This window comes from Arvicola amphibius, chromosome 6 (genome assembly GCF_903992535.2).
Source record: "Arvicola amphibius chromosome 6, mArvAmp1.2, whole genome shotgun sequence".
Taxonomy (NCBI): Eukaryota; Metazoa; Chordata; class Mammalia; order Rodentia; family Cricetidae; genus Arvicola; species Arvicola amphibius.
Genome location: NC_052052.2, coordinates 7,376,404 through 7,399,495, shown reverse-complemented (window position 1 = coordinate 7,399,495; position 23,092 = coordinate 7,376,404). Strand labels below are relative to the sequence as shown.

Sequence of the window (23,092 nt, the reverse complement as noted above, 5' to 3'; positions counted from 1 at the left end):
AAGACTGCTGGGCTGCCTGTGTAGTCACAGGTAAGGTCCAAGTGTGCACCAAAGTTACGATAGCTTAGTGATGTCTGCGTAGGTCTGGGCATATTCAGAGAGAGGAGTGCTGGGGTAGATTAGTGAGTCTGTCTAGGTCTGGTCATACAGGGGCGAACTTGAGAGTAGATTAGCGATGTTTGCTCTAGGTGTGGCATAAGCAAAGAATCCCAGGACCACCAGGTAGGATGCTTTAATGGTGTGCCCTGACACACGTACTCCTTGCTTCCCTGTAGCACTGCGAGTTCCGGATGCGAGGACACTACCACTGCCTCCGGACGGGCTGCTACTTTGTCACCAACATTACCACCAAGCTTCCCTGGCATATAAAGAAGCACGAGAAAGCAGAGCGGCGGGCGGCCAATGGGTTCAAATACTTCACCAAACGTGAGGAATGCGGAAGACCAGGTACCTGAGGCCAGGGCTGCTGGGGACTTCCAGCAGGTAGCACTGTGGCTCTGATGCCTGGGGTCCTGGTAGCCGGGCCATCTTCCCGGATACCCATTTCTGCCACCACCACCACCTGCAACCCTTGGTCTAGGAGAGAGATCACAGAGGCCGTAGGCCAGGGGCTGTCAAACTGACTGAAAAGCCTGGGAGCCCAGACATCCCAGCAAGAGGGTAAGGGTGGTTCCAAGGACTGGCCCCCCCAGCACCCTTGGCCACACCCCCGGCATCCAGGGCTTGGCTGCTCTTGGTTTCCTTTCCTTTGGAAGTGTGGACAGGGAAGACTGTAGCAGTCCTAGAAGCTCGTTAATTTGAGGGCTTTGTCCAAAATGAGCTGAGTCTGTTCATTTGTTCATTCATTAAAGGTATTTATTTGTTTATTTATACATTTTGGTTTTTCAAGACAGAGTTTCACTGTGTAGCCCTAGCTGTCCTGGAACTCACTTTGCAGACCAGACTGGCTTCGAACTCACATAGATCTGCCTGCCTCTGCCTCCCAAGTGATGGGATTAAAGGCATGCTCCACCACTGCCCGGATATATTTTTTTAAAAGCACTTAGTATATGCTTGCAATTGGTGTCAGAAACCTTTGTCAGGTATACTATGAGCTCCGCTAGAGTACACAGTGAGCGGGAGAACCAGAGGCTCCTGGTGTTTCTGAGTTGGTGACAGGTGTCTCTGGAGCAGGTTTTCCTGCTCACTGGCCCAAGGCACGGGCGGGAGGGGGTGCCTCAGGGAGGAGCCCAGGTCTGCAGGTAGAGGGCGGAGCCTACCCTTAAGCCTCTGGAGTTGTAGTTGCAGGGCAGGCTTCTCCTAGGAGGAGACCGGAAGCTGGAAGGTGGAGTGGCAGGCCGGCAGGGGCGGTGTCCACAGGCCAAGCCTCTTCTGGTCCTGTGATCATGGTGGCAGGGCCTTGGTAGGGGAAGGGGAGACACTCCAAGTTAATAACCCTTTCCGTCAAGAATTAGTCTAGGAAGGACTCATGGCGTGAAGGGGGCTAGTGACCCCAGCGGCCTCTGCTGTACCGGGCTCAGCTTACAGCTGTCCGGGGTTCTGAACTTGCCCATATTTACTCAACTTTTGGTGTTTTTGGTAGTAGCTGAGGCCAAACAAAGCTGGGAGATGACATAAGACACCTGGCCAGCCTGGTGCCATGGCAATGGGCAGGCCCTCACCTGCCCTTGGCTGATGCCATTTCGGTCCTGCCTGCTCTATTTGTTCTCACCTAGAGCAAAGCAGAAGTCAGGGGTGGAGGCAGGGTGGAGGCCGGCTGACCTAAACAAGGTCCGCCCCGGAGAAGGGTGAGGGCGGGTGACTGACCGAGAGGTAGTTTCCCAAAGGTCCTGGGCCCTGGCGCTGTGGCCTCTCAGTGAAGAGGGTATGGGACTAGGGCAAGCCTGTCACGTGCCCCCATGCAAGCCAGAAGGGAGGCCAGGGGTCAGACTTGGCTTCCTGGGATGAACTGACTGCGGGTATTCCCTTAGAGAAAATACATTTCCCCCAAATACCATCTACCTACGAACCACAGCAGCCCTGTACCCACGCTCTCCGGGGAGGCTCACCTGCTGTGACTCCCATCCACAGGCTGCAAGTACAACCAGGTGAATAGCCACTTCCACTGCATCCGGGAAGGCTGCCAGTTCTCCTTCCTCCTCAAGCACCAGATGACTTCGCATGCCCGCAAACACATGCGGAGGATGCTAGGGAAGAACTTCGACCGTGTGCCCCCGTCCCAGGTGAGAGCCTAGGCCATGTGGCTCAACTGTCCTTGTTAGCAGGTGCGGGGCCGTGCTGCCCAAAGAACCTGCGGGCCACTTTCTGAGGGCCCCTTCACTTCCTTCCAGGGTCCCCCAAGTCTGATGGATGCTGAAACAGACGAGGGCATGGATTATACGGGCTGTAGCCCCGGTGCCGCGTCCTCCGAGTCCTCTACCATGGACCGCAGCTGCTCCAGCACCCCCGTGGGCAATGAGAGCACCGCGGCAGGTGAGTGGCAGGCCTGGCTTCCGCCGGCTGGGCCCCTGCTTCCCAGGCCCAGCTCTGCTGAGTCCTTCTTGGGACAGAAGGTTGATAGTCAGATGGCCTCTGAGGGGGACAAGATGGTGTGCAGAACAGTTGGCCTATACAACAGTGGTCATTGAGGCCCCTCCCGCCATTCTGCCCACCTCCCTGCTGCCTTCCCTCCAGGTCACTTTAGTTCCCCCAGAGAGGGACTAGGGCTTGTCCCATTAGCCCCAGAGAGAGCAGCATAGGCCCTGCGCCAGCCTTCCTACTGGCCTCAGTCCCAGCCTCATTCAGAACCGGGGGCCCCTGAGAGGCTCCTGCCTCCTGACCCTGTCCTCAGCAAGGTCCTCCCTGGACACCTGGTGCCTGCCATGACCTCTGCCTGCAATGCACCTACCAGTCTCTGTCCTCTGCCCCCCTCTTTGTCCCACCTCTCTGCTCATCTGTCCACGTATTTCCATACTGCACCGCTGGAGCCATTGGGTTTCTCATTTGGGTTCTTTTTGTTTGTTCTTTGTTTTGTTTTGTTTTTCTGCTTTCTCTCCACCCTCTCCAGGCTGCCCGGTTCCTCCTCCTCCTCCTCTTCCTCCTCCTGCTCCGGCTGGTGACGAGGCCACTCGTGGGGCTGCACCGCCCCCCCTGACTCCATCCTTCCCTCCGGCTGTGCTCCGGCCACCCCTCCCTCCCCTCCCATGCCTCTTCTCTCCGTCCTGTCTGTCATACTCTCTGCTCAGTGCCGCTCTCGGAGCCAGCCGGGGCCTGGGCCACCCCATCCGCAGCCCGCCCATCACTGCCATTCCAACTCCAGTAGAAAGTGACGCCCCCCTAGTTCAGGATGCTGCAGGTAACTCATCCGTGCCTTCTTCCAGTGTCTGTCACCCCAGCTCACCCTCAAGGCTATGGTCCAGGGCTGGATCCTTTTCTGTGATGAGCAGAACCAAGGGCAGGGCCACCCCACACCCCTAACAGCAACTACCTCAGAGAACAGATTGCCGCTGCCAGGGTCCTTCTGGGTGACCTGTTAGGTCCTTGTCCTACTTGGCCCTGTGAGGGTCAGAGCCTGCTGTTGTTCTCAGTTTGCTTGGGAGCTTCCCAGGTCCGGAGAGCTCTGATGCTGGCTTGAACCTCCTCCCTCTCCTGAAGCTGGACAGGGAGAAGGAACCTATGGGGCCTCCAGGCTCACTCAGTGCTCAGTGGTGGATAGCCCTTGCCATCCCAGCCCCATATCCAGTGCCCTCGTGGGAATGTGTGCTTGCCCTGTCCCTTGGGTGGACATCACCCCAGGTCTGTAGTCCATCCACTCCTGCTTCACCTTATGAGCCCAGGTGTTGTGCCATCCCCAGGGGTGGTGACCCTGAGTAGGACACAGTGAATCCAGCCCAATGAAAGCTCTGTTGCCGGCATAATCAGGCAGAGCCCCATGACAGTGCTCTGTCCCCCACAGATTTCTGGACCTGAGCTAAGGCTGGGTGATTGGACTTTCTTTTCAGTATACTATTGCAGAATGTTGAAGAGTGGTTGGTAGCCAGGCATCCTGGGAAGGCTCAGGGAGGAAGATGCCTCCTGCGGAATGAGTGATAGAAGGTCAAGTGCCTTCCGGGAAGACATAGAGAAGCCAGTAGCAGATTTCCTGAGTCCCGAGACGACCATGCTAGGACCATGGTGGCTTTCGGAGAGCCAAGCTCCAGAGTTCAGGCCTCAGGAAGGCAGTAGAGCCTTCTTGGGACTTTCCAGGTCCCTTAGGTCAAGCAGAAGCTCCAAAACCTTAAAGAAACTTCTGGTATCTAGGAGCGAAGAGTCACAGGCCCACGAGGCTCTGGGGCCCTCAGCATCGCTGCTTCCAGGAGGCAAACCCTGCACAGACAGGCAGGCAGCCGGAGACTGGGTAGCTGGCAGGAAGAGAGCTGGCCTGTCCCTCATTAGAGGCAGGCGTGTGATGGCGTCCTGGCCTGGGTCCAACTTGGGTAATTACACTCTGCCGACCTAGATTCCCAGCTTCCCCTTCAGCCTCAATTAGCACTGGGATGTGTCCTCACTTCCCACCCAAACTGGCCAGGAAGCAGCCACCACATCCCGGGATGCCTGTGTGGTCATCCTGCAGACCTAGAAGACAGGGGAAGCCTGGGACTCCCTGCTGTTCCCAAGGGGGCTGTGGGAGAGGCTCCAAGCCAGGGGAAAGCCAGGGTGTTGTTCTTAAGCGGTGTCTGCTGGCCACCATGCCAGAATCAGGGGCCCTGTGTGGGTGTGACCCTGGGAATGGTGCCCACGTGGGCACTGCTGCCAAAAGGGCACCCCTTCCACGCTGACCTCTCTCTGCCCCTCCCTAGGGAACACCATCTCCATGCCGACAGCCTCAGGGGCTAAAAAGCGCTTTTGGATCATCGAGGACATGTCTCCCTTTGGCAAGCGGAGGAAGACAGCCTCCTCTCGCAAAATGCTGGACGAGGGCATGATGCTGGAGGGTTTCCGGCGCTTCGACCTCTACGAGGACTGCAAGGACACGGCCTGCCAGTTCTCGCTCAAGGTCACCCACTACCACTGCACGCGGGAGAACTGCGGCTACAAGTTCTGTGGGCGCACGCACATGTACAAGCATGCCCAGCACCACGACCGCGTGGACAACCTGGTGCTGGACGACTTCAAGCGCTTTAAGGCCACGCTCAGCTGCCACTTCGCTGACTGCCCGTTCTCGGGCACCAGCACTCACTTCCACTGCCTGCGCTGCCGCTTCCGCTGCACCGACAGCACCAAGGTCACTGCGCACCGCAAGCACCACGGCAAACAGGACGTGATCAGCGCCGCCGGCTTCTGCCAGTTCAGCTCGAGCGCCGACTGCGCAGTGCCCGACTGCAAGTACAAGCTCAAGTGCTCGCACTTCCACTGCACCTACCCGGGCTGCCGCCACACGGTGGTGGGCATGTCGCAGATGGACTCTCACAAGCGCAAGCACGAGAAGCAGGAGCGAGGGGAGCCTCCCGCCGCCTCGCCCGGTGCGCCAGTCAACCTGGACGGCTCGCTCACGCTGGCTGCCGAGCCGGGCTCGCTGCTCTTCCTGCAGACAGCGGCTGCGGGCCTGGGCCTCCTGGGAGACGCAGGGGACCCCGGCCCGCCTGCCACCGTCCCCGGGCCTCGCGACGGCCCTGCTGCGCCCGCCCCCGCCGCCTCTGCCACCATCACCGCTGGGGAGTCCTCTCAGGAGGACGATGAGGAAGAGCTGGAGATGCCCGAGGAGGAGGCCGAGGACGACGACGAGGATGACGATGAAGAGGACGACGACGAGGAGGAGGAAGATGATGATGATGACGACGAGGACCTGCGCACCGACTCGGAGGAGTCACTGCCCGAGGCTGCAGGCGAGGCGGGCGCGCGGACCCCGCTGGCGGCCCTAGGTGGCCCCAGCCCGGCGCCCACCGCCACATCACCCTAGCTGCCGCGCCACTCCAGTCCCCTCTGGAACTGCTCTGTATGTGAGCCCCTGTGTACAGACCCCACTGGGCCGCCCCAGGGAGGGAGGCGCCCTGACCCCGCTGGTGCTTCCGGACCCCCGAGTCCGTCTCAGGGCAGAGGCGGGGACCCCTCTGGTGCTCCGGGCCGCCCGCACCCTCCCGGCCCGCCCGAGCGGGTGTTCAGGGAATAGCAGGTGCTGTGTCCGGGTGGCAGCGATGACCTGCGCTCCTCTCGGTGCCCACAGGCGAGGTCCTTGTTTGCTCAGGGGCTGCCCGCGGGGGTCACCGGTTGCAGGCCCCCCCCCCATGCAGCTAAGACCTCCCCCTGACTCGGGGGAGAGAGGGCCGAAGACAGTCAGCATCAGCACGGGTCACACTACAGGGACATGGAGGGAATCTCATGGAATCAGCAGCGAGGCGGCATCCCCGCCCCCGAGTTGTGGTCCGGTCTGGTGATTCTCAGGCCCAAGCCCACCCTCCAGCAAATCGAGGCTATGGTCCGAAGCAGGCACAGCTAGTGGGGGCCTGGGGGTGAGGGTCTCAGCCACTTTGGTGCAAACAGGAAGGATGCGACTGGTTTTGGCTTTAATAATCAAAATGGGAAAAAAAATAACCAAGAAAGTTGTACAGTATTTTTCCTGTAAAGGTTATTATTCTACATAGAACAAAAAGAGAAGAAAAAATTAACAGTGCAGGTGGGTGCGAGGAAGCTGAGCCCCGCCTCCAGACCAGCCCTGAGACTGGGGACTTGAGTGCAATTTCTCCTAGGAATTGTTTAGCGTTTATTTTAGAGGCCTCAGTTGGAGGCTTTGTCGTCACACTAGCACTGACGGGGGCTGCGTGATTCCAACTTTTAACTTGAATTTTGTAGAGACAAGGAAAAAAAAAACCGACTATTCTCTTGATACAAGTTTGTAGCTAATTGAACATTTGAGGGTTTTTCTGTTGGTTATGCGTGTGGCTTTATAGGGCTTTTTCTTTTTCTTGTTCCAGTTTTGTTTTATTATTTTGGTTGGGAGGCTGGTGCAGCCCACCCAGATTGGTTCCTTTTCCAAAGTCCCCCTTCCTGGTGGAGGCAATAAGGCTGTCTAGGCTGAGCACAGGGCTCACCTGCAGGCACAGGGCCAGCGGCCAGCAGCTGCTCCAGTCCCTGGTAGGAGCAGGCTGCCTGAGGCCAGGCTTGTGGTGTGAACCTGTGCACTCCAATCCCTGGCCAGTGTCAGGGTGGAAGACAAACAGGCCAATCCAGCAAGCAGTGGAGGGGCGAAGCTGCCACCAGGAAGCCCCCTCCCACATATCTTCAAGGGGGGGAGCTTGCCCAAATGGGACAGTGGTTTCCTTAATCTGTGTGTGCGTGCGTGCGTGCGTGCGTGTGCGTGTTCCCTCTTGACTGCCCACAGCCAGAAAGCCAGGACCACCTGAACTGGAGAGGGAGCAGGGAGGCACAGCGGTGAGATGAGAGTACCCAATCCAACAGGAAACACGTTGATTTCTAAACAGCCCCCGCCAGAGCCTCCATATTGAGCTGAGAGTTCGCCCAGAGTCTGACCTGCCACAGGACCCTGCCTCTGTGGAAGGAGTTTTGTAAAGGAAAAAAAAAAATAAAATAAAATAAAAAAACAATTTTCAATGTAGCAAAATCAAACAAAAAATTTAAAAAGGAAAAAAAAAGAAAGACAAGAAGACGCGGAGTGCGAAGTCTAGCCTTTGTAAGCTTCATATTGCACATTAGGACTACAAGCCATTGCTAGCTCATTTTGAATTTTAATGTGTAATTTTTGTTTTATTTTTCTTTCTGTGAGGAAAACGATGCCTGATCCACCAATGCTCTTTTTAATGTTTTATAACTATGTATGTGTATATATATAAATATAAAAGTAATATGTATGCACATATGTGTGTATATATCTATATGTATATACATATATAGATATATAGAGATATATAGAGAGGTTTTGAGACAAAAATGCAGACCGTGAAAGCGAACTGAGCAGCGCGTGCCCTGATTACTTGAATCTGGTCTCCTCGGCACCTGGTTATTAAGAACTGAATATTTTTCCACTTGAATTTAGTGCTATTAGAAATTTAATATATGTGTTTTATTTATTTGATTTTTTTTGCATGACTGATGCAAGGTTTGACATTTTCACTCAATAAAAACTGGAAAAAAATTCGTCACGTTATCTTTTATTTTTAAAATGATGCCCGAGAAGCTGGCCATGACTCGAATGTGTTGGGTGGCCCAAACACAGCCAGGCTCTGAATGCCCAGGGAGAGGGGGAGGGACCTGACCGCTCTGAAGCCCAGCAGGCCAGAGGTTGGGGGGATATAGACTAGTTTTGCCTCTGGGTATAGAGCTAGATACTGTTTGCTAAGGAGAGATGATGGGGGTGGGACTCAGGCCTTGCTCAGCTGAAGAAAAAAGGCACCTCCCCTCAGCTACATCTGAACCCCACCTGAGGCTCAGAGGCTCAGGAGCCAATCCTTAGAAAGGCCACCTGGCAGTGAAGCCTCAAGCCTCCCCAGGCCTCTCACCCTCTGGCCAACCCTCTTGTGTATTCTCTGGGGCTACAGGACTGCCACTTGGCAAGGCAATCCCTCAGCTCCTTCCTTCTTCCTGCAGGGACCTGCCCAGTCGGGGAACAGCATGTACCCGGATCCAATCCGGATGCTGGCGAGGCTCCTGCTTGGAGCACATGGTGGCAGATTCAGAGACTAGGGTCATGGGTCTGCAGCCTTCAGACCGAGGTCTAAGCTGCTGGCCCTGGTGGCACTAGGGCTGAGGACACCTTTGGAAGCGAAGTCAAGCTTCTGCCAGTCTGGGTGGAAGTACAGGTGCCTGGCAGCTCCCACAGTTCACGTGGCCTCGGTTCACCTCACCACTTCCCACCAGTGACCTGCCTCTCAGCTCTGTTACCATCTGCATCACGCTAGCCCCATTCGGAGCTGGTCTCCAAGTGGCCAGAGCTGCCCAAGGCCTCAGGGGAAAAGACATGTAGAGCCCACCCTGGTCTTCCCTCCTGAGCACCACCGTACTGACTTGCCACACTCCTGCCACAGGGGACATCACGTCACTTTCCCACGGGTCTCACAAAGCTGAACCTTGTAGCACACTCAGGCTTCAGCCGCTGGGGGTCTAGGGACCAGAGCCTGCACAGCCTCACCTACTGGTGCCAGGCTGGGTGTGCTTCTCACCACACAGCCTCTCCAGGCCAGCATGGAGCGCCCTTCCCTTTCTGTTTTGCTCCTGGAATTCGGCCCACAGGCTATTTACATAAATATGTTTGTAACAGACATGAAAATAGAGACTTTTTTTGGTCTTATTAAAATGTTCAAGTTGGAACTTGCCTGTTGTTTGTGGATATCTCGATTCTGTTAAATAAAACAGTGGCTAATTTATGGGATAAAACACAAGTTCAACAAATTAAAACCATCATTGGAGTTTCAGAGGCCCTGGTGGGCTGCGCTGCCTCCCGTGGGGCCTGCAGGGAGGCAGGGAGCCAAGTCCCGAGCTCAGCGGGTGATAGGCGGGTGTGTGGCGTGGCCACGGGGCTCTTTCTGGACACGGCTCAGTAGTCATCAGGGCAGGGCTTAAGGAGTGGAGTCAGTTTCTGAGGTAGACTCATGGGGCCCAGAGGAGGGGGTTCACTAATCTTGACTGCCCCCCAAAACATCCCTTCATCTCCTGTCCCTGGGCTTTCTGGGCACGGACAGACCTTGGCAGATCCATACCCAGTGGATGGCGGAACCAGCTTTCTAGACACCTTCGGGCAATGCCCAGGGAAAGGCACCAGGTGTCCCCTCAGAGAATGACTTACTGCCCCTGACAGGCCAAGGACGACACACAACCCTGCTTCTGGTACTTGAGCCCACTTAGATGGGGTTCTAGCCCTATGCCTAGAGTTGGGAGGGGAGCTAGCTGCTGTGGGTGGCACCCCACCCTAGGGCCCATGATGTTCCCTATGGCCTGTTGGATTTGGCACAAAATGCTGTAAAACATGTTATGTCCTGGGGCTTAACTAGCTGCGGGGGTGTGGTGCTTCAGCACCCAGACTGGGGCAAATTCAAGAGTTTTGTAACCTTGAGGAATGAGTTAGAAACAGCTGTGCGGGCCTGCAGGCGATCTCAATGGACACTGGCCTTCCCAGACAGGGCTGGCCAGAGGGCTCTGGCAATGGGGCCAGCGGCTAGTGTGAGCCTTGCCCCCAGCTCAGCAGGAATACACAGTACTAAGGCAGTGTCCTCCCCCTAAGCGGTACATCTAGGCCACTGGGGACACAGGTGTCCATTCACTGTCCTGAGAGGTGGTCCCAGCTCTGCAGGTGGCTTTAGCCCAGAGCCAGGACACAGGGATGAGCATTCTGCTGCCTACGGACAGGTTGGGCCTCCCAGAAGCAAGACAGAGAGACAAGAGGGCCACCTGGGCCTTCATTTCTGACAAGAGCTACCGCAACCTGGAGGCAAGCTGACAGAGAGTGACTTCCAGGATGTGGCGGGCAGCTGCTTGGCCTCTGGGAGAGCATGTCACTAAAGGGAGACCCTGCTTCCCTACCAAGGAACTTTACCCGGCCCTACCTGCCTCAAAACGTCCAGCCCTTAGCTTTGCCTGAGTCTCTGGAGGCCAAATGCTGTACCCTGGAGATGATGCCAGGGTCGGGAGACAGGCTAGCCAGCACACACATCTGAGGTACCACAGATTTAGAGTTCATAGAAACCACAGTCCGAGGGGGCTGGAGCGATGGCTGAACTGGTAAAGCACCTGCCCTGTAAGTACAAAGGCCCATGCTTGGCTCCTAGAACCCGTGTAAAAATGCTGGCATGGCGGCACATGCCAGTAATCTCAGCGCTGGGGAGGTAGCGACTGGTGGGTCCCCCGGGCTCATGGCCAGTCAAGCCCGACAGCTGCAGGCCAATGAGAGATGTCTCAAAAGCGGTGGACAGTATTCCTAAGAATGACACCAGAGGCTGTCTCTGGCCTCCGTGTGCACATCCACATGTGTGTGAACATACAAAAAAACCAAAGCACAGTTGAACCAGAAGCAGTCATAGCTCGCAGTCCAGCGGCCATAGCAAAGGAAGTGGCCCCATGCCAGCATGCCATGCTGCCGTGAGGGCAGTTGGACACTAGTGTGTTATGGGAATTTCCCACTTAACTTTTCAACTAGGGTGGGCTTGCTGACTGTGCTGTAAGTCCAGGAGCAGCTGCATCTAAAGCCACACGCCTCCCGTTCTACTTGGGTTTTCTTTATTCTTTGAGGGTCTCTCCAGAGTCTGGAACTCCTGGGCTGCTGAAGCTTCCCGGGTAGCTGGGACTGGAGGCATGAGCTTCCAGACCCAACATCCCTGTTCCTTTAAAGTCTTCCCAGGCCTCACCGTAGAGCAAGGACAGACTCCAGGAATCTCCTTATAAAGCGGCAATAAACCCACCCTCTTCTGGGTGGACGTGGACTCTGAAGCCTCCTGGGAACATGAACTATAGTTTGTTCATCTTTCAGGCAAATCCACCTGAAAGGCAGGCCCAACTCTCAAACTTGTTTCTGATGAGGAGCCGTGGGGTTTGACCCGAGATTGGATTGTGCAGGCAGGGGCGTGGAAAGAGCAGGCCCCTGTGGCTGTATGTAATGTGTGCAATGACATAGGCATGTCACCTCATGTAGAGACCCTGAGGTATCAGTTAACATGCCTCCCTTAGCCACTTGGCCAGACAGGGTGGGTCTGGATGAAAGACCTGTGCCATGCCAGGAGCAGGTTGAGGAGAGTAGCCAGGCTCCACCTGCCGAAAGGCCAGTGAGGCCGGGGCTTCATGCCCAGGGAATACTCCACATGAATGGGACCTCCCTGGTGCCTTCTGCTCTGGTGTCCCACCCAAGTGTCTAGACCAAGTGTGCTCCTGAGAGTGACTACAGATTGCCTCCTCCTTCCCTGAGCAGGTGCAGGGCAGTCCCCAGGAGAGGCCTGGCCAAAACCCCCAAGAGCTAGTGCCTTCTCAAGCCTGGATGGGCCCAAGTGAGCAGTGGGTAAGAGGGCCCCAAAGGACAATCGCAGACCCTTTTCCTGTCAATGGGCAAGTTGCTCAGCATGAGGACTAACAGGGAATCCTATAAACATTAAGTCACAACTCAGTTGTCCAGGCAGAAGGTCCCTCTATCCCCTCCCAAGGCAAGAGTTTTTCCTGAATACATATATTTATGTACATATACTACGAGAAGCCCAGCATTTTGGGGTACAAACTTAGTAGTCCCCGGGCACTCCTTTCCCCACCAGCCATGCCTGGGATACCTGATGTAGACCCACAAGCTCCCACGATGCTCCCCCACGCCCAGAATCCTCCTCCCTGGGTGGCAACTTCCACCGTCCTCTTTCTATCCTGCCCAAGGTAGCTGCAATGAGTCAGCCGGCACTGGGGGAGGCCAGAGTCTGAGGGGAGCTCATGCAGGGGGGTCAAGACAGCTGGGTACGGCCTCCAAGCGCTGGGGTTCGTCCTCTCCCAAACGACACTTTATAAAAAGACATCGTAATTGAGTTTAATAATGTACTCCCTTCCAGAAAGGGCCTGACAGGCGCTGCCTGCTGCTCACTTATGCCCCATTCCAAATATTTTTACCTTATTTGGATGAAATGCATTATTTTTCTAATGAAAGGCTTTTTTCAAAGGGCCGTTTCCCCCGTCCAGCAGCCGCCTTTATTAGGCAGCCCTCACACAGTTTGGGGAGGGGCTTTTCTCTCCCTGAAGTCACGCCAGACTCTGTCCTCCAAAGCTGAAGCCAGGTTTCTGTCCCTTCTCTTCTGAGCTTGAGCCTAGCCCCCCCCCCCCCGACCTGGTAACACCCCCAGGTGGGGAAAACTCAGGGGCGATGAGGGACAGAGGACTCTCAGAGCATTGTGGGGTGGCGGAGGCTGCCATGGCCAGCATTTTACACTGGCTGCCAAAGCCCCTGCTCTGACTTCATTTTAGTCCCAGGGTATCTATCTGCCCTTCTAGTCTGTTTTGGTTCCCTTTCGGGGGACCTCAGAAGTTACCAACAGTACAAATGCTTACTAAACCAAAGAGGGTTGTGATCGCCCAGCAACAGTGTCCCCGGGTCCAGGGTCCCATTCACTGGAGGGACACGACCCAGCCCTCTGACGACCCAGCCCTCTGACGGCCCAGCTCAGTCTACACCTGCCTCTTGACACTAGGACTCCTTGGGGTTCCTGGGAGAACAAGGTCCCCCAGCCATGCTGGAATGTGGTCCCCAGGAGTAAAGAAACATGGCTTCGTCAGGGACATGAGGAGAAGAATGAGTGCAGGGCGCGTTTTCCAGGGCTCTGCTTCTATCTAGGGACCAGGAGGCTGGAGATCCGGCCCAGAGGATTCATGCGGGGGATGAAGGGGAGACCTGAGACAGAGACAGTACTGGGAGGTGGACATCTGGGACAAAAAAAGCCACACCCCTCAGCTATACTGTACGTCCTGCCCTCCTTTCCCAGAACAATGGGGAGCAGTGGCCTGCAAGGCCGCTGGAGGGACAGGTGCCTTGCTGTGTGGCTCTGCCTTCAGCAGTGGCCACTACTGGGCACGCTCCACTTCTCAGGCCCACACCCACGCGAGGCACATGATAGGCTACTCTCTATGGCTCCAGGCCTGGCCAGACCCCAATGGAAGGAGTGGAGAGTGTCCCTTGGAGGGCGCTCCTCCTGCCCCAGCTTTCTGGTCATAGCTCAGCACACTGTGAAGGTTAAAGGGAGACAGGGAGGGCTCGAGCGAGCAGGAGAGGGACTAGCAGAGCACAGACGGGCTCCTGGGGAATGTGCATCCATTTAAGGAAGGCAGCTCATCCCGCAGCAGCAGGTCTATATACAGTAACGAGTCCCTTCCTTCCTGCTCTCAGGGGAATGTCGCCCTCCACAGACACCAGCACAAGGAAGGAGCCCCTCCAGTCCCGGGTGAGTGGCTCTGACAGGTCCCTGGGAGCCCTCGTCTCTCGGGGCCCTCCTCTGGTGGTCACCTGGTGGAGCTTTAACTGAGACCCACCTCAGAGACGCAGGTGCTAGCAGATGAGGTCAGAGCCAGAAGTTAAATATGGCAACTCATATTTATTACAATTATGTACAGTCATATCTTATATTCTGAAATCTATACATGATCACATAAATGAACATGTGTTTCTCGGTGGGAAGAACAGACGTGGCTGTTGGTCAGGAAGGCCCTGCTGCCTGGCTCCACTGCAGGAGGGAGAAGCACGCCTCACCACCGAGTAGCCAAACCATAACACAGCAAGCGAGGATGCTCTTGTGTGGTATACAGGACAACAGGGCAGGTGGGCTGGGGACAGGTGCCCAAGGGCAGCATCTGTCTGCCAGGACCTGGCTGTGGGGAGGCTGGGTCCTGGTAGGCCCACAAATGAAGAGCAGGTCCAGGGCTCTGGCTTTTGGAACAGGCAAACAAGAAGCCACAGACCAGGCCAGGGCACAGTGGGAGACAGCAAGACCAAGGGGGGCATAGTTCTCCCTGCATGAAGGTGACAGGAGGCAGGAGATGCCATGCATGGTGTTAGGTAGTCAAGATACTCAGAGGACACACCTGGACAAGACAGCTGTCCGGGAGGGGTTCAGCAGGGGCTTGAGCACAAGGCTCCTGAGTCCTCCACCTGGCTGTGAAGAGCCAGAGCCGCCAGGGCTGAGGCTAGGGTTGAGGCAGGGGGGAGGTGTCTGGGAGGCTGGTGAACAGAAATGCAACCCCACACTGCTGCATCTGAGGACAGCCCCATCCCTGCTTGGGTTGCTGGCCACCCTCATGGAGGCAGAGCCACAACTCATGCCCACCTGCCACTGATGTCCTGGGTCGCTGGAAAGGCGGGCAAGCAAGTGCCAGCCCTAGTCTCGCTCACTCTCATTGCTGGCACCCTCTGGCCGCCGCAGCTTCTCTACTTGCTCATTGATCTGCCCATCCCCGCCCCGCCGGTCCTCCCTCTGTACCCCAAGGACATCCTCCTCATCCACATGGCTCACGTCATCGTCCTCATCCTCCTCGTCCTCCTTGTCCTCCCTCTTCTCCTCCTCACCCTGCACCTCCATCCTCACCTGGCCTTTGACATCTACCACCCCCTCACCCTCTTCCTGGGGGCCCAGCAGGTGGTATGTGGCTGTGGAGCCCTCAGGGCTGTGGCTCTCCTTCCCAGGAGAGGATGACGTGGATTCGTTGCTGACAGGGGAGATATCACTGCTGCTGTGGTGGTTCACGGCTGCGGGGCTGGAGGGTGATGGAGACTTCACTGGGATCTGCCAGGAGGGGATCTTCGGGGCTGATGGGGAGGGAGGGAACTGCCTCCTGGCAGTGGAAGAAGAAAAAAAGGAAGTAGGCAGAGGTTGGTGATAGCGTCACTTCAGGCTCCAGGGTCACACACTCCCTTGATCCCTGATCCCTGAAGGCTCGGTGATGGGAACAGTTCTTCCAGGGCCACAAAGCAGGGGACTTGAGGTCTCATTAGTCAGGCTGGATACCGGAAATGCCCTGTGCTAGCACTGTCCTAATGCAGCCTCACACCATCTCAGGGCAGGACCTACCTGCCTTGGCAGCTGCTGGTCTGCCAGCTGGAGGTGCAACACACTCTGGAGCCTGCCCCACCCTATTCAACACTGCCCCTGTTCCACTCCTGTGGCTACACAGGGACAAAACAGGAAGCCAAAGGGACCAAGACTGGGAACACAGGAACCCTGGTTAGTGCGTTCATCATTTCAGCACAAGGCAGCAGTGGGGAACCCTGGCTACTGGTCAGGGTGCAGAGGCATTAAGAGCAAAAGGTGACGTTAGAACCTCTGCTGGAAACCTGTGAGCCCAAGAAGAAGCCAGCAGCCAGCCCAGAGTGATGCCTGTGCCAGGACAGATCTCAAGTCAGGTCAGCGTGGTCATGGCTCAGAAGTGGAGCTTATGACAGTCTTGTTTCTGCAGAGGCTGAGAGGACAGGTCCTGCTCCTGCCCGGGGCTGTGCCACCTTCCAGCGTCAGCTGCAGATCAGCCTCTGACCCAGAGCCCACCGGTGGCAGCGCTCATCAGCACACAAATGCCCTAAGAAACTCTGTCTGCCGTTTTCTTGGCTTGAGTGTCACCCACGGCCTGCATGTGTCCCCTAGTCACACAGTCACCTATCTGCTAAGACCACCTGCCTGCCCAGCCTGGATTGCCCATATGTGCTGTAGGGATCCATGTCTGTCCATCCATCTGTCCTGTGCCACCCACCTCCACCCCCCCGAAAATTGTGATTTAGGAGGCTTTCGGAAGCATAGTCCTCCAGTTTGGGCTCACCACGGCTTTCCTTGCCCCAACCTTGCACCCCCATAAAGCCCACCTTGGGCGTCATGGTCTTGTCTCTGGCCAAGCAGACATGCACATGTCCAGGCCCAGCCTGCTAGGGCACACTCAGGCAGACTGACTGCTCACTCCGGCTTCCTGGACACTGCCCTTCAAGTTTTCGACCTGGGCACTCCCCAGTCAGGGCTGCCCTGAGAACAATGTGCTGCTGCTACAGGGGGCACCGGGAAGCTTCGTGGGGGCAGCGCTTATTCTGCTGACTCTGATTCTGCAAGCTCTCACTCCCTGGGGGTGTTGTCGAGACAAGGCTGCCTAGAGAGATACAATGCTCAGGCCGCCTCCAGGTGCCCTGTGTCAGTCAAGTTCCCTGCTTGCAGCCCCTGCTCTCTGCCTCAGTGCTGTCCCTCGTGATAGTTTTAATGCAACGCTGTCCCCTGATGTGGGAGGGCTTCTTGGGAGGGGAGGCAGGATCTTCATCTTCCAGCTCAGTGAGGGGTCCTGTCCGTCCCTTGACTGCTGGGCCAGCCCACAAGTCACATCCCCACCAGGTTGAACCTGGACAAGACTGATCCCCAAGCTTCCCCTCCTACCGATTCAGAAGAAGCCCTTTCAAGGAGTTGATTTCTGACTTGAGCTCATTGATGTTCTGGGACTCCAGGATCCAGTTGGTTGATGTGGTGGCCTGAAAGTCAGAACACAGGGAACATGGGTCATAATGGTGCCTGCTGCCAGCCTGGGTCAGATGTCGGGGGACTTAGAAGGACCCTGGGTGGGGCAGCAGCTGTAAGCCATTCTGTTTCCCACTCTGTCACTGTCACACTGCCCGTGACAACACCCTATAATACACAGTCCCCAAACCCTGTCTGGGTATACAGTGACGCTAAGATCACCGCATGTCCGTAGGCTGGCACTGCAGTGTGTGTAAAACAGCAAACAAGCCCTGTCCCTCCCACAGACTCCGACACACTCGCAGTGGCAGGTGACAGGAAGGGCTTTTGTAGCCATGAGAAACTTCCATTTAAACCACCACCCTGAAACCACAGCTCCCCCAGAAACCAGGGCTAACCAGTCAGGAGAGGCCATGGACAGAGCATAGCTGGAGAGAGACCTGAATGCCTGCACTGTCTGCAGTTCTGCCTTTAAGCAGGGCAAGACGGCAGCTTTACCCTAATGCAGTCTCCATGCTGCTCGGGATCTCTGCTCTGGCGATGACCTCAGGTCTCCAGGGCCTTCCCAGGATCAACAAGGACGCCCCTAGCCAAATCCCACGCCATCCAATCTTATTTATTCTTTGGGACAAATCAAGGCTGAGTGGTGAGAAGGCCTCAACCTGGCCTCCAAAGGGCAGGGGTAGGGCACCTTCCTACCACTAAACCTCAGAGAATCATGCTTTACAGTGTGAAGAGGAAAGGCCAGGCAGCGGTTCACAAGTCAGGGCTGTGGATGGCCACGTGGTATGTGTGGGCAGGCATCATGAGAGGCAGGAGGCTCTCAATTCACCAGACTCTCCCCAAGCTGCTGAAGGGACACCCCTGGATATGCCATGGTTCCTGACAAGGTGGGGTACATTAGGCTAGCCTAGACAGTCCACTGGGCACACCCTTGCGGGAAGAAACCTCTCCGCTGCTGGTCTCAGAAAGGAAGACTGGGGGAATCTCGAGGGAGCAGGGAGCCGCCAGTGTCCTCACACACATCGCCATAGGGTCCGTACACCAGACACAAGGCCCGGGAGCCACTGTTCTGGCTTCTGCGAGCCCTTGACAGCTACAGCAGCCCATTAACAAGGGAGCGATTTCCACTCACTGGCCACAAAGGACTCAGATTTCCAAACGCACATGGTGCCAGATGCCAGGATTTAGAAATAAAACCTGACATCTGGGGCTTTTTAGCCAGTCTCTTTAAAAAACAGTTGTAGCAAACTCGCAGGCTTCAGTTTTATGTAGGTTTTTAATTACTTAAAGCTCTTCTTTTCATTTTTTACAGTACTCCAGTAGGAGTTTGGAAGGCAGATATAAAAACTTACATTACAGCTAAGAAAACATAGCTTGAATCTTTGGTTTATGGGGTAAAAGGAGTCCGCACACACTGTGGGCCTGGGTGCCAGGCCAGAGCACAGAGAAACGCTCTGCGGGCGGAAGCTGTGACAACTGCAGGCCCTCCCAGACCCCCAAGCCAGCCAGGCCCGCCCTCTTAAAGTACAACACGTGGTCTTCATCTCGTGCTTAGGGCCTGAGAACACTTTTCCAATTTCCGGAATGGCTGCTGGCCACTGGCAGGCCACAGATCTGAATGATAACAGTCAAAAGGGGGCACACGGCCTTCCTGCCTGCTTTACAGCTGCCAGGAGAGGACACACAGCTCAGCAGTGGTAGCACCCAGTCACCTGAGCAGGAAGTGAGACAGCCTGTATATAAAATGGAATGGATGTTGGGAGAGGGCTCTTGGGAACCTTCCTCACAACAAGGACCCTGGGCTCCACCACAAGTGCAAAGATGTTCAGTTTCCTGGATCTGCAGTCCAGCTGTGTGGTCTGCTCAGCATCCCTCACAGCAGCTCAGGTGGGCTCTTCCAGAGGGTCCCATGGACCCAGTAGATGCTTCCTCTCAGATCCTTCTAGCTAAGATGGGCGCTTTGGGGATGACACTTCACCAAAGATGAGGACCCGAATCATTGGCTCTGACTGGTACCAGACACGACTCTTAAGCACAGAAGATGCACAACAAAGTAGATACCGTCCCAGCTCCATCTTACAAACAGATTCAGAACACGTGCGCAACTTGCCTGTGGTCTAACAGCTGGCAAAGGGAAGAGTGAGGATTTTATCCAGACAGCCTGACCCCCCAGTCTGCTGTTGAGCAGACTGCTCCAGACCTAAGCAGCGAGGCATGGAACGCACTCAGTCAACCCTGGTTGGCTCTAATTCCTTTCAGATCATCTGACCCCATGGATTCTGGGTCTAGGTACTGCCCACTGCAAGGCTGAGCCCAGCACCTTCGGCAGAGTGGGAACTAGGAAACCGCCCGTGGTGTACTTGTCTGCTGCCTGGACTTCTCTTTGGCCAGGCTGTGACCTCAGCCTGCGGGGCATGCCTACCGTCAAAAGTCCAGCAGCAGAGGGTGGCTTTTCATTCCTGCTATCAGGAGGTGGCACAAAAACAGGAATATCATCCTTGATGGTTAGTGCTACACCGAGGCAGTGGTGCCCCGCTTCTTTAATGGAGGACAGCATCAGCCTGAGGGGTCACCCATGACAGAAGATGACAAGCGGAGGACACTAGGCCCTCAGAAGACAGTAGACAGGTGGAGACCTTAGAGCTAAATGGAACAGACCTAGGCCTGGGGACCCAAGGGTCCAAAGATAAGTACCTTGGCAGCGGCCAGCTCATGGGCCAGCTCCTGGACCTTCTGCTGCTGCTGTCTCAGTAGCTCTTGGACAGAGGCCAGCGTTGTCTGTACCTGAGTCACTGGGGAAGAGAGCATTACATCTGGTAGTCAGTGCCCAGGGTTCCCTCCTCGCCCACATACCTGCAAGCTGCCTGCCTCCCTGCTATGTGTAATTTATCTGTAGGCCCTGCCCCCACACCCAGACAATTTATCTGTGCCTGGGGTGATCCACCCGCACTGTGTGTAACCTCTGGTGTTTCTCCTTCATCTTTCCATTGTGTGCCTGTCCGTGGTCAACAGTACATCCGTCCAAAACCTCTCCCCTCTAATTATGCCTGGCTGTGACGTGCCTGGCTCTCTAGCTCCCGCCATGCTCCAATCATTCATCTCCCTGGACTCACAGTGGCCTTGGGTGCTCTAGGGTAGTTTCAGTCCCAGGAGGACTGAGACTCAGGTCTCCGCCATATCCAGGAATGGGAAAGTACAAGTCCCACTTGCGCTGGTTTTTCCGTTCTGTTCTGCCCCACTGAGAACTTGTCAAGGCCCCTCTACCATGTGACCTGTTGAGGCCTGTGACTACTGCTATGTCCCTGCCTCCTAGGAGCATGGCCCATAGGACAGACGAGTTAGAGGATTCCAGACAGCTCTGCACAGGTGCCAGTGAGGGCAGACTCCTGCCTGGGACAGGTGATTCTCTTCCCTGCCTCAAGGTTTAGATGCGCAGCTTCCACTTAGTAAACAAGTTCATAAAGGAGAAGAACCACCTCTGCCACAACAGGTCCCAGCTAATCTGGGCCATCACTGGGGCAGCAGGTACTGAGTGCCATCCGCGTGGAGTCGATAACAGAGGAGGTGGCAGGGGTCCCGGGAGCCACAGTAATTACAGACTCTCTTGACCCTGCACTGGATTCTTCGAGGGAAGGGGGAAATCACTGAAAACCCCCCTGAAAACCTCATAGAAGCAGAAATTAAAAATGAACTTTACAGCCCTTAGAAAGGCTGTCATTTTATTCCCCTTATTAATATTCTGAGGTTGGGAGCCTTTCCGTAAAAACATAATTAATTGAGGCCGCGCCGACAGTAAACAAGCAATTTCAAATTAAACCGAAATGACGGCGGCTTCATTTGCAAATGTGAACAGATTCTCAGAGCAGATAAATGAAGTCACCACATAGTGGAGACGGAGGGAGAGGGAGGGGCCGAAAGGGGCTGCGTGAGGGGGCTTTGAGGGGTGACTTGATGGAGTCATTAATCTTTACCTGTCTGGGCCACGCTGCCACTCAGTTCGGATAGACTCGCCGCCATCCTCTCCAGCTGCTTCCTGTCCTCTCGGCCTCCCAGGATGAGGGGCAGCAGGTACTTCTGCACGAAGGGACCAGGTGAGGAGGTGGCCACACCAGCCTCTCAAATCCCACCACCCAATTTTCCCTGATCTTCTGCGGGTCACTCCAGTCCCAACACACTCCATACTAGAAAAAAAGTGCTTGAGAAAGTTACGGGGCTGCTTACGGCCTCCTAAGAACTTCTGTGGGAACAAGGACAAAGACCAAAAGACGGTGAGGAGGAGTCAGGGATGCCTAGCACAGGCCGGGCCAGGTCTCTGAGCTGTCCCTTGTCCCTTTCACTTACTTTTCTTAGATATATATGTCTACGATGCTTTTAAATTCTACTTGAAAAGTTCTAAGGAGACTGCAGAGGGCTAGATGACAGGCCAGACACTGGCCCTGGTGGTGGTGGCTCTGGGGAGGAGAGCAAAGCAGCTTTCACTGTTCCTTTCTGAATCTTTAACACCTGAACTCTGTGAATGAAACAAACGGCCTCACCCATCCAGAAACAGCATTAGATCTGAGTAAACACGTTACTGGAGAAAGGAGGAAAATCAACAGCTTCTGGGATCGTTATCTTCCATGGTGGGAATGAGGTACACGCGTCAGAAGCCGACTAAAGAGGGGCTTTCTTCACGGGAAGCCAAAACAGCCTAGACCCTCCCAGAACTGAAAGACAGGCAGAGGAGAAACTGCACCAGGGACACAGGAAGCCAAGGCTGCTGACTGCGGGGCCACCAGGCAGGAACACCTACGGCCAGCCTCCCCATCCTTTGGGAAAGGGGGGGCACAGCTGGAAATCTGTAGGGCGTGGGACAAGGAAGTACAGGGGTTGGAGGTAGCAGGTGCTAGGGGAACAGATGGGAGAGCCTATGCTTTGCCACCAAGCAGTTTGGGATCTGGAGACCTTCTGGCCCCCACTCTAGTGGGGCGAAGTCCACACCAATCTGAGAGGACACTGTTTCAGCCAAGCACAGAAGCCTGACAGGTGGTACCCAGAGAGAACTTAGGTTTTCTGTTTATTTGGGTTCCAGACAGGAAAAACAGAGGGAATGTTCTCCATTATGGGTTCTGTACTAGGGAAGAAAAGCAAGTCTCATGGGGGTTTGTGGGAGAACTCATTTCAAGAGAAACTCAGAGTGAAGCTCGCCATTTAGCATGTGCACAGAAGCCGTTTCTATTTTGCAAAGTGCTTTGCAGCCACAGTGTGAGTTATTACCCACAACCAAGCGGAACTCATCAACTCAGCCTGACGTTTCCTAAGTATAAAAGTCAAGAAATTCTCAGTCGCGCAACCAGCTACCCCCCATTCCTCAGGCCAGAGCCCGTGAGCAGGAATGCTGCCGCTGCTCTGGCTAAATCTCTGTGCCTATACAAGGCAAGACAGCCCCCCACTTTTTTAAAACTTAAAGAAAAGTACCAGAAGATGCTGAAGACATTGTTGTGTCACCATTGTGACCAACACTTCAACGTTTCCTTTCTTTTTAAAGCAGGCTGGTGGCCAGAGCAGCACGGAAACAGGTGACAATCTCTGTGTCACATCTGAACCAAAGTGTCACACCTCCTGTTCTCTTGGAGGGTGGGGGGCAGGCGATGGGACAATCATGTGCTGTTCACAGGACACTCTGTGTTGGCGTCTGTCTGCAGCTGCAGCCAGTCCCATGCACACAAGGCAACACAGCAGCTCAGCAGCGGATGTCCCAAGCCTGGAATACTCTGCTTCTGAATTTTTGCACAGGAATTGCTATTCTGGCAACAGACACTACACTGAAGAGTTACTTTCTGCCACAACTCTGTCATTATCTATTCTATGAAGTCAAAAACTAAGAATCCAAGAATGCAAGGTTTACACACATGTCCTGCAAGCCTGGGAATTCAATAGGGTCCTAAAAAAAAAAAGTTGCTGGGCAGTTGTGGCGCACTCCTTTTTTCCCCGCACTCAGGAGGCAGAGGCAGATGGATCTCTGTGAGTTCAAGGCCAGCCTGGTCTACACAGCTAATTCCAGGATGTCCAGGGCTATACAGAGAAACCCTGTCTCGAAAAACAAACAAACAAGTCACCAAACCATGCTGGATTAGTAAGAGACCTCAGAAGAGAACATGGCTCTCTCTAGAGTAAGCAGGCCTGGCTGTGGTCATCCTGGCTGTGCATCTTGT

The 23,092-nt window shown here is 55.2% G+C and overlaps 2 protein-coding genes across 3 annotated transcripts in view; one reads left to right on the top strand and one right to left on the bottom strand.

The window, feature by feature from the left end:
• Casz1 (castor zinc finger 1) overlaps positions 1 to 5,917 on the top strand; it is a 49,807-nt gene extending 43,890 nt beyond the window's left edge. The window contains exons 16-19 of the mRNA XM_038334508.1: positions 276 to 447; positions 2,071 to 2,222; positions 2,331 to 2,472; positions 4,818 to 5,917. Coding sequence (XP_038190436.1) covers positions 276 to 447; positions 2,071 to 2,222; positions 2,331 to 2,472; positions 4,818 to 5,917 — 1,566 coding nt within the window. The remainder of the gene's footprint in view (positions 1 to 275; positions 448 to 2,070; positions 2,223 to 2,330; positions 2,473 to 4,817) is intronic.
• An 8,075-nt stretch (positions 5,918 to 13,992) lies between these two features.
• The window catches only part of Pex14 (peroxisomal biogenesis factor 14), a 141,546-nt gene continuing 132,446 nt past the window's right edge, over positions 13,993 to 23,092 (bottom strand). For both annotated transcript variants that reach the window (XM_038333695.1, XM_038333696.1), the window contains 4 exons: positions 20,870 to 20,972; positions 19,593 to 19,690; positions 16,818 to 16,909; positions 13,993 to 15,246 (listed from right to left, as the gene is read on the bottom strand). In XM_038333695.1, coding sequence (XP_038189623.1) covers positions 14,793 to 15,246; positions 16,818 to 16,909; positions 19,593 to 19,690; positions 20,870 to 20,972 — 747 coding nt within the window. In that variant the 3' untranslated portion in view covers positions 13,993 to 14,792. The remainder of the gene's footprint in view (positions 15,247 to 16,817; positions 16,910 to 19,592; positions 19,691 to 20,869; positions 20,973 to 23,092) is intronic.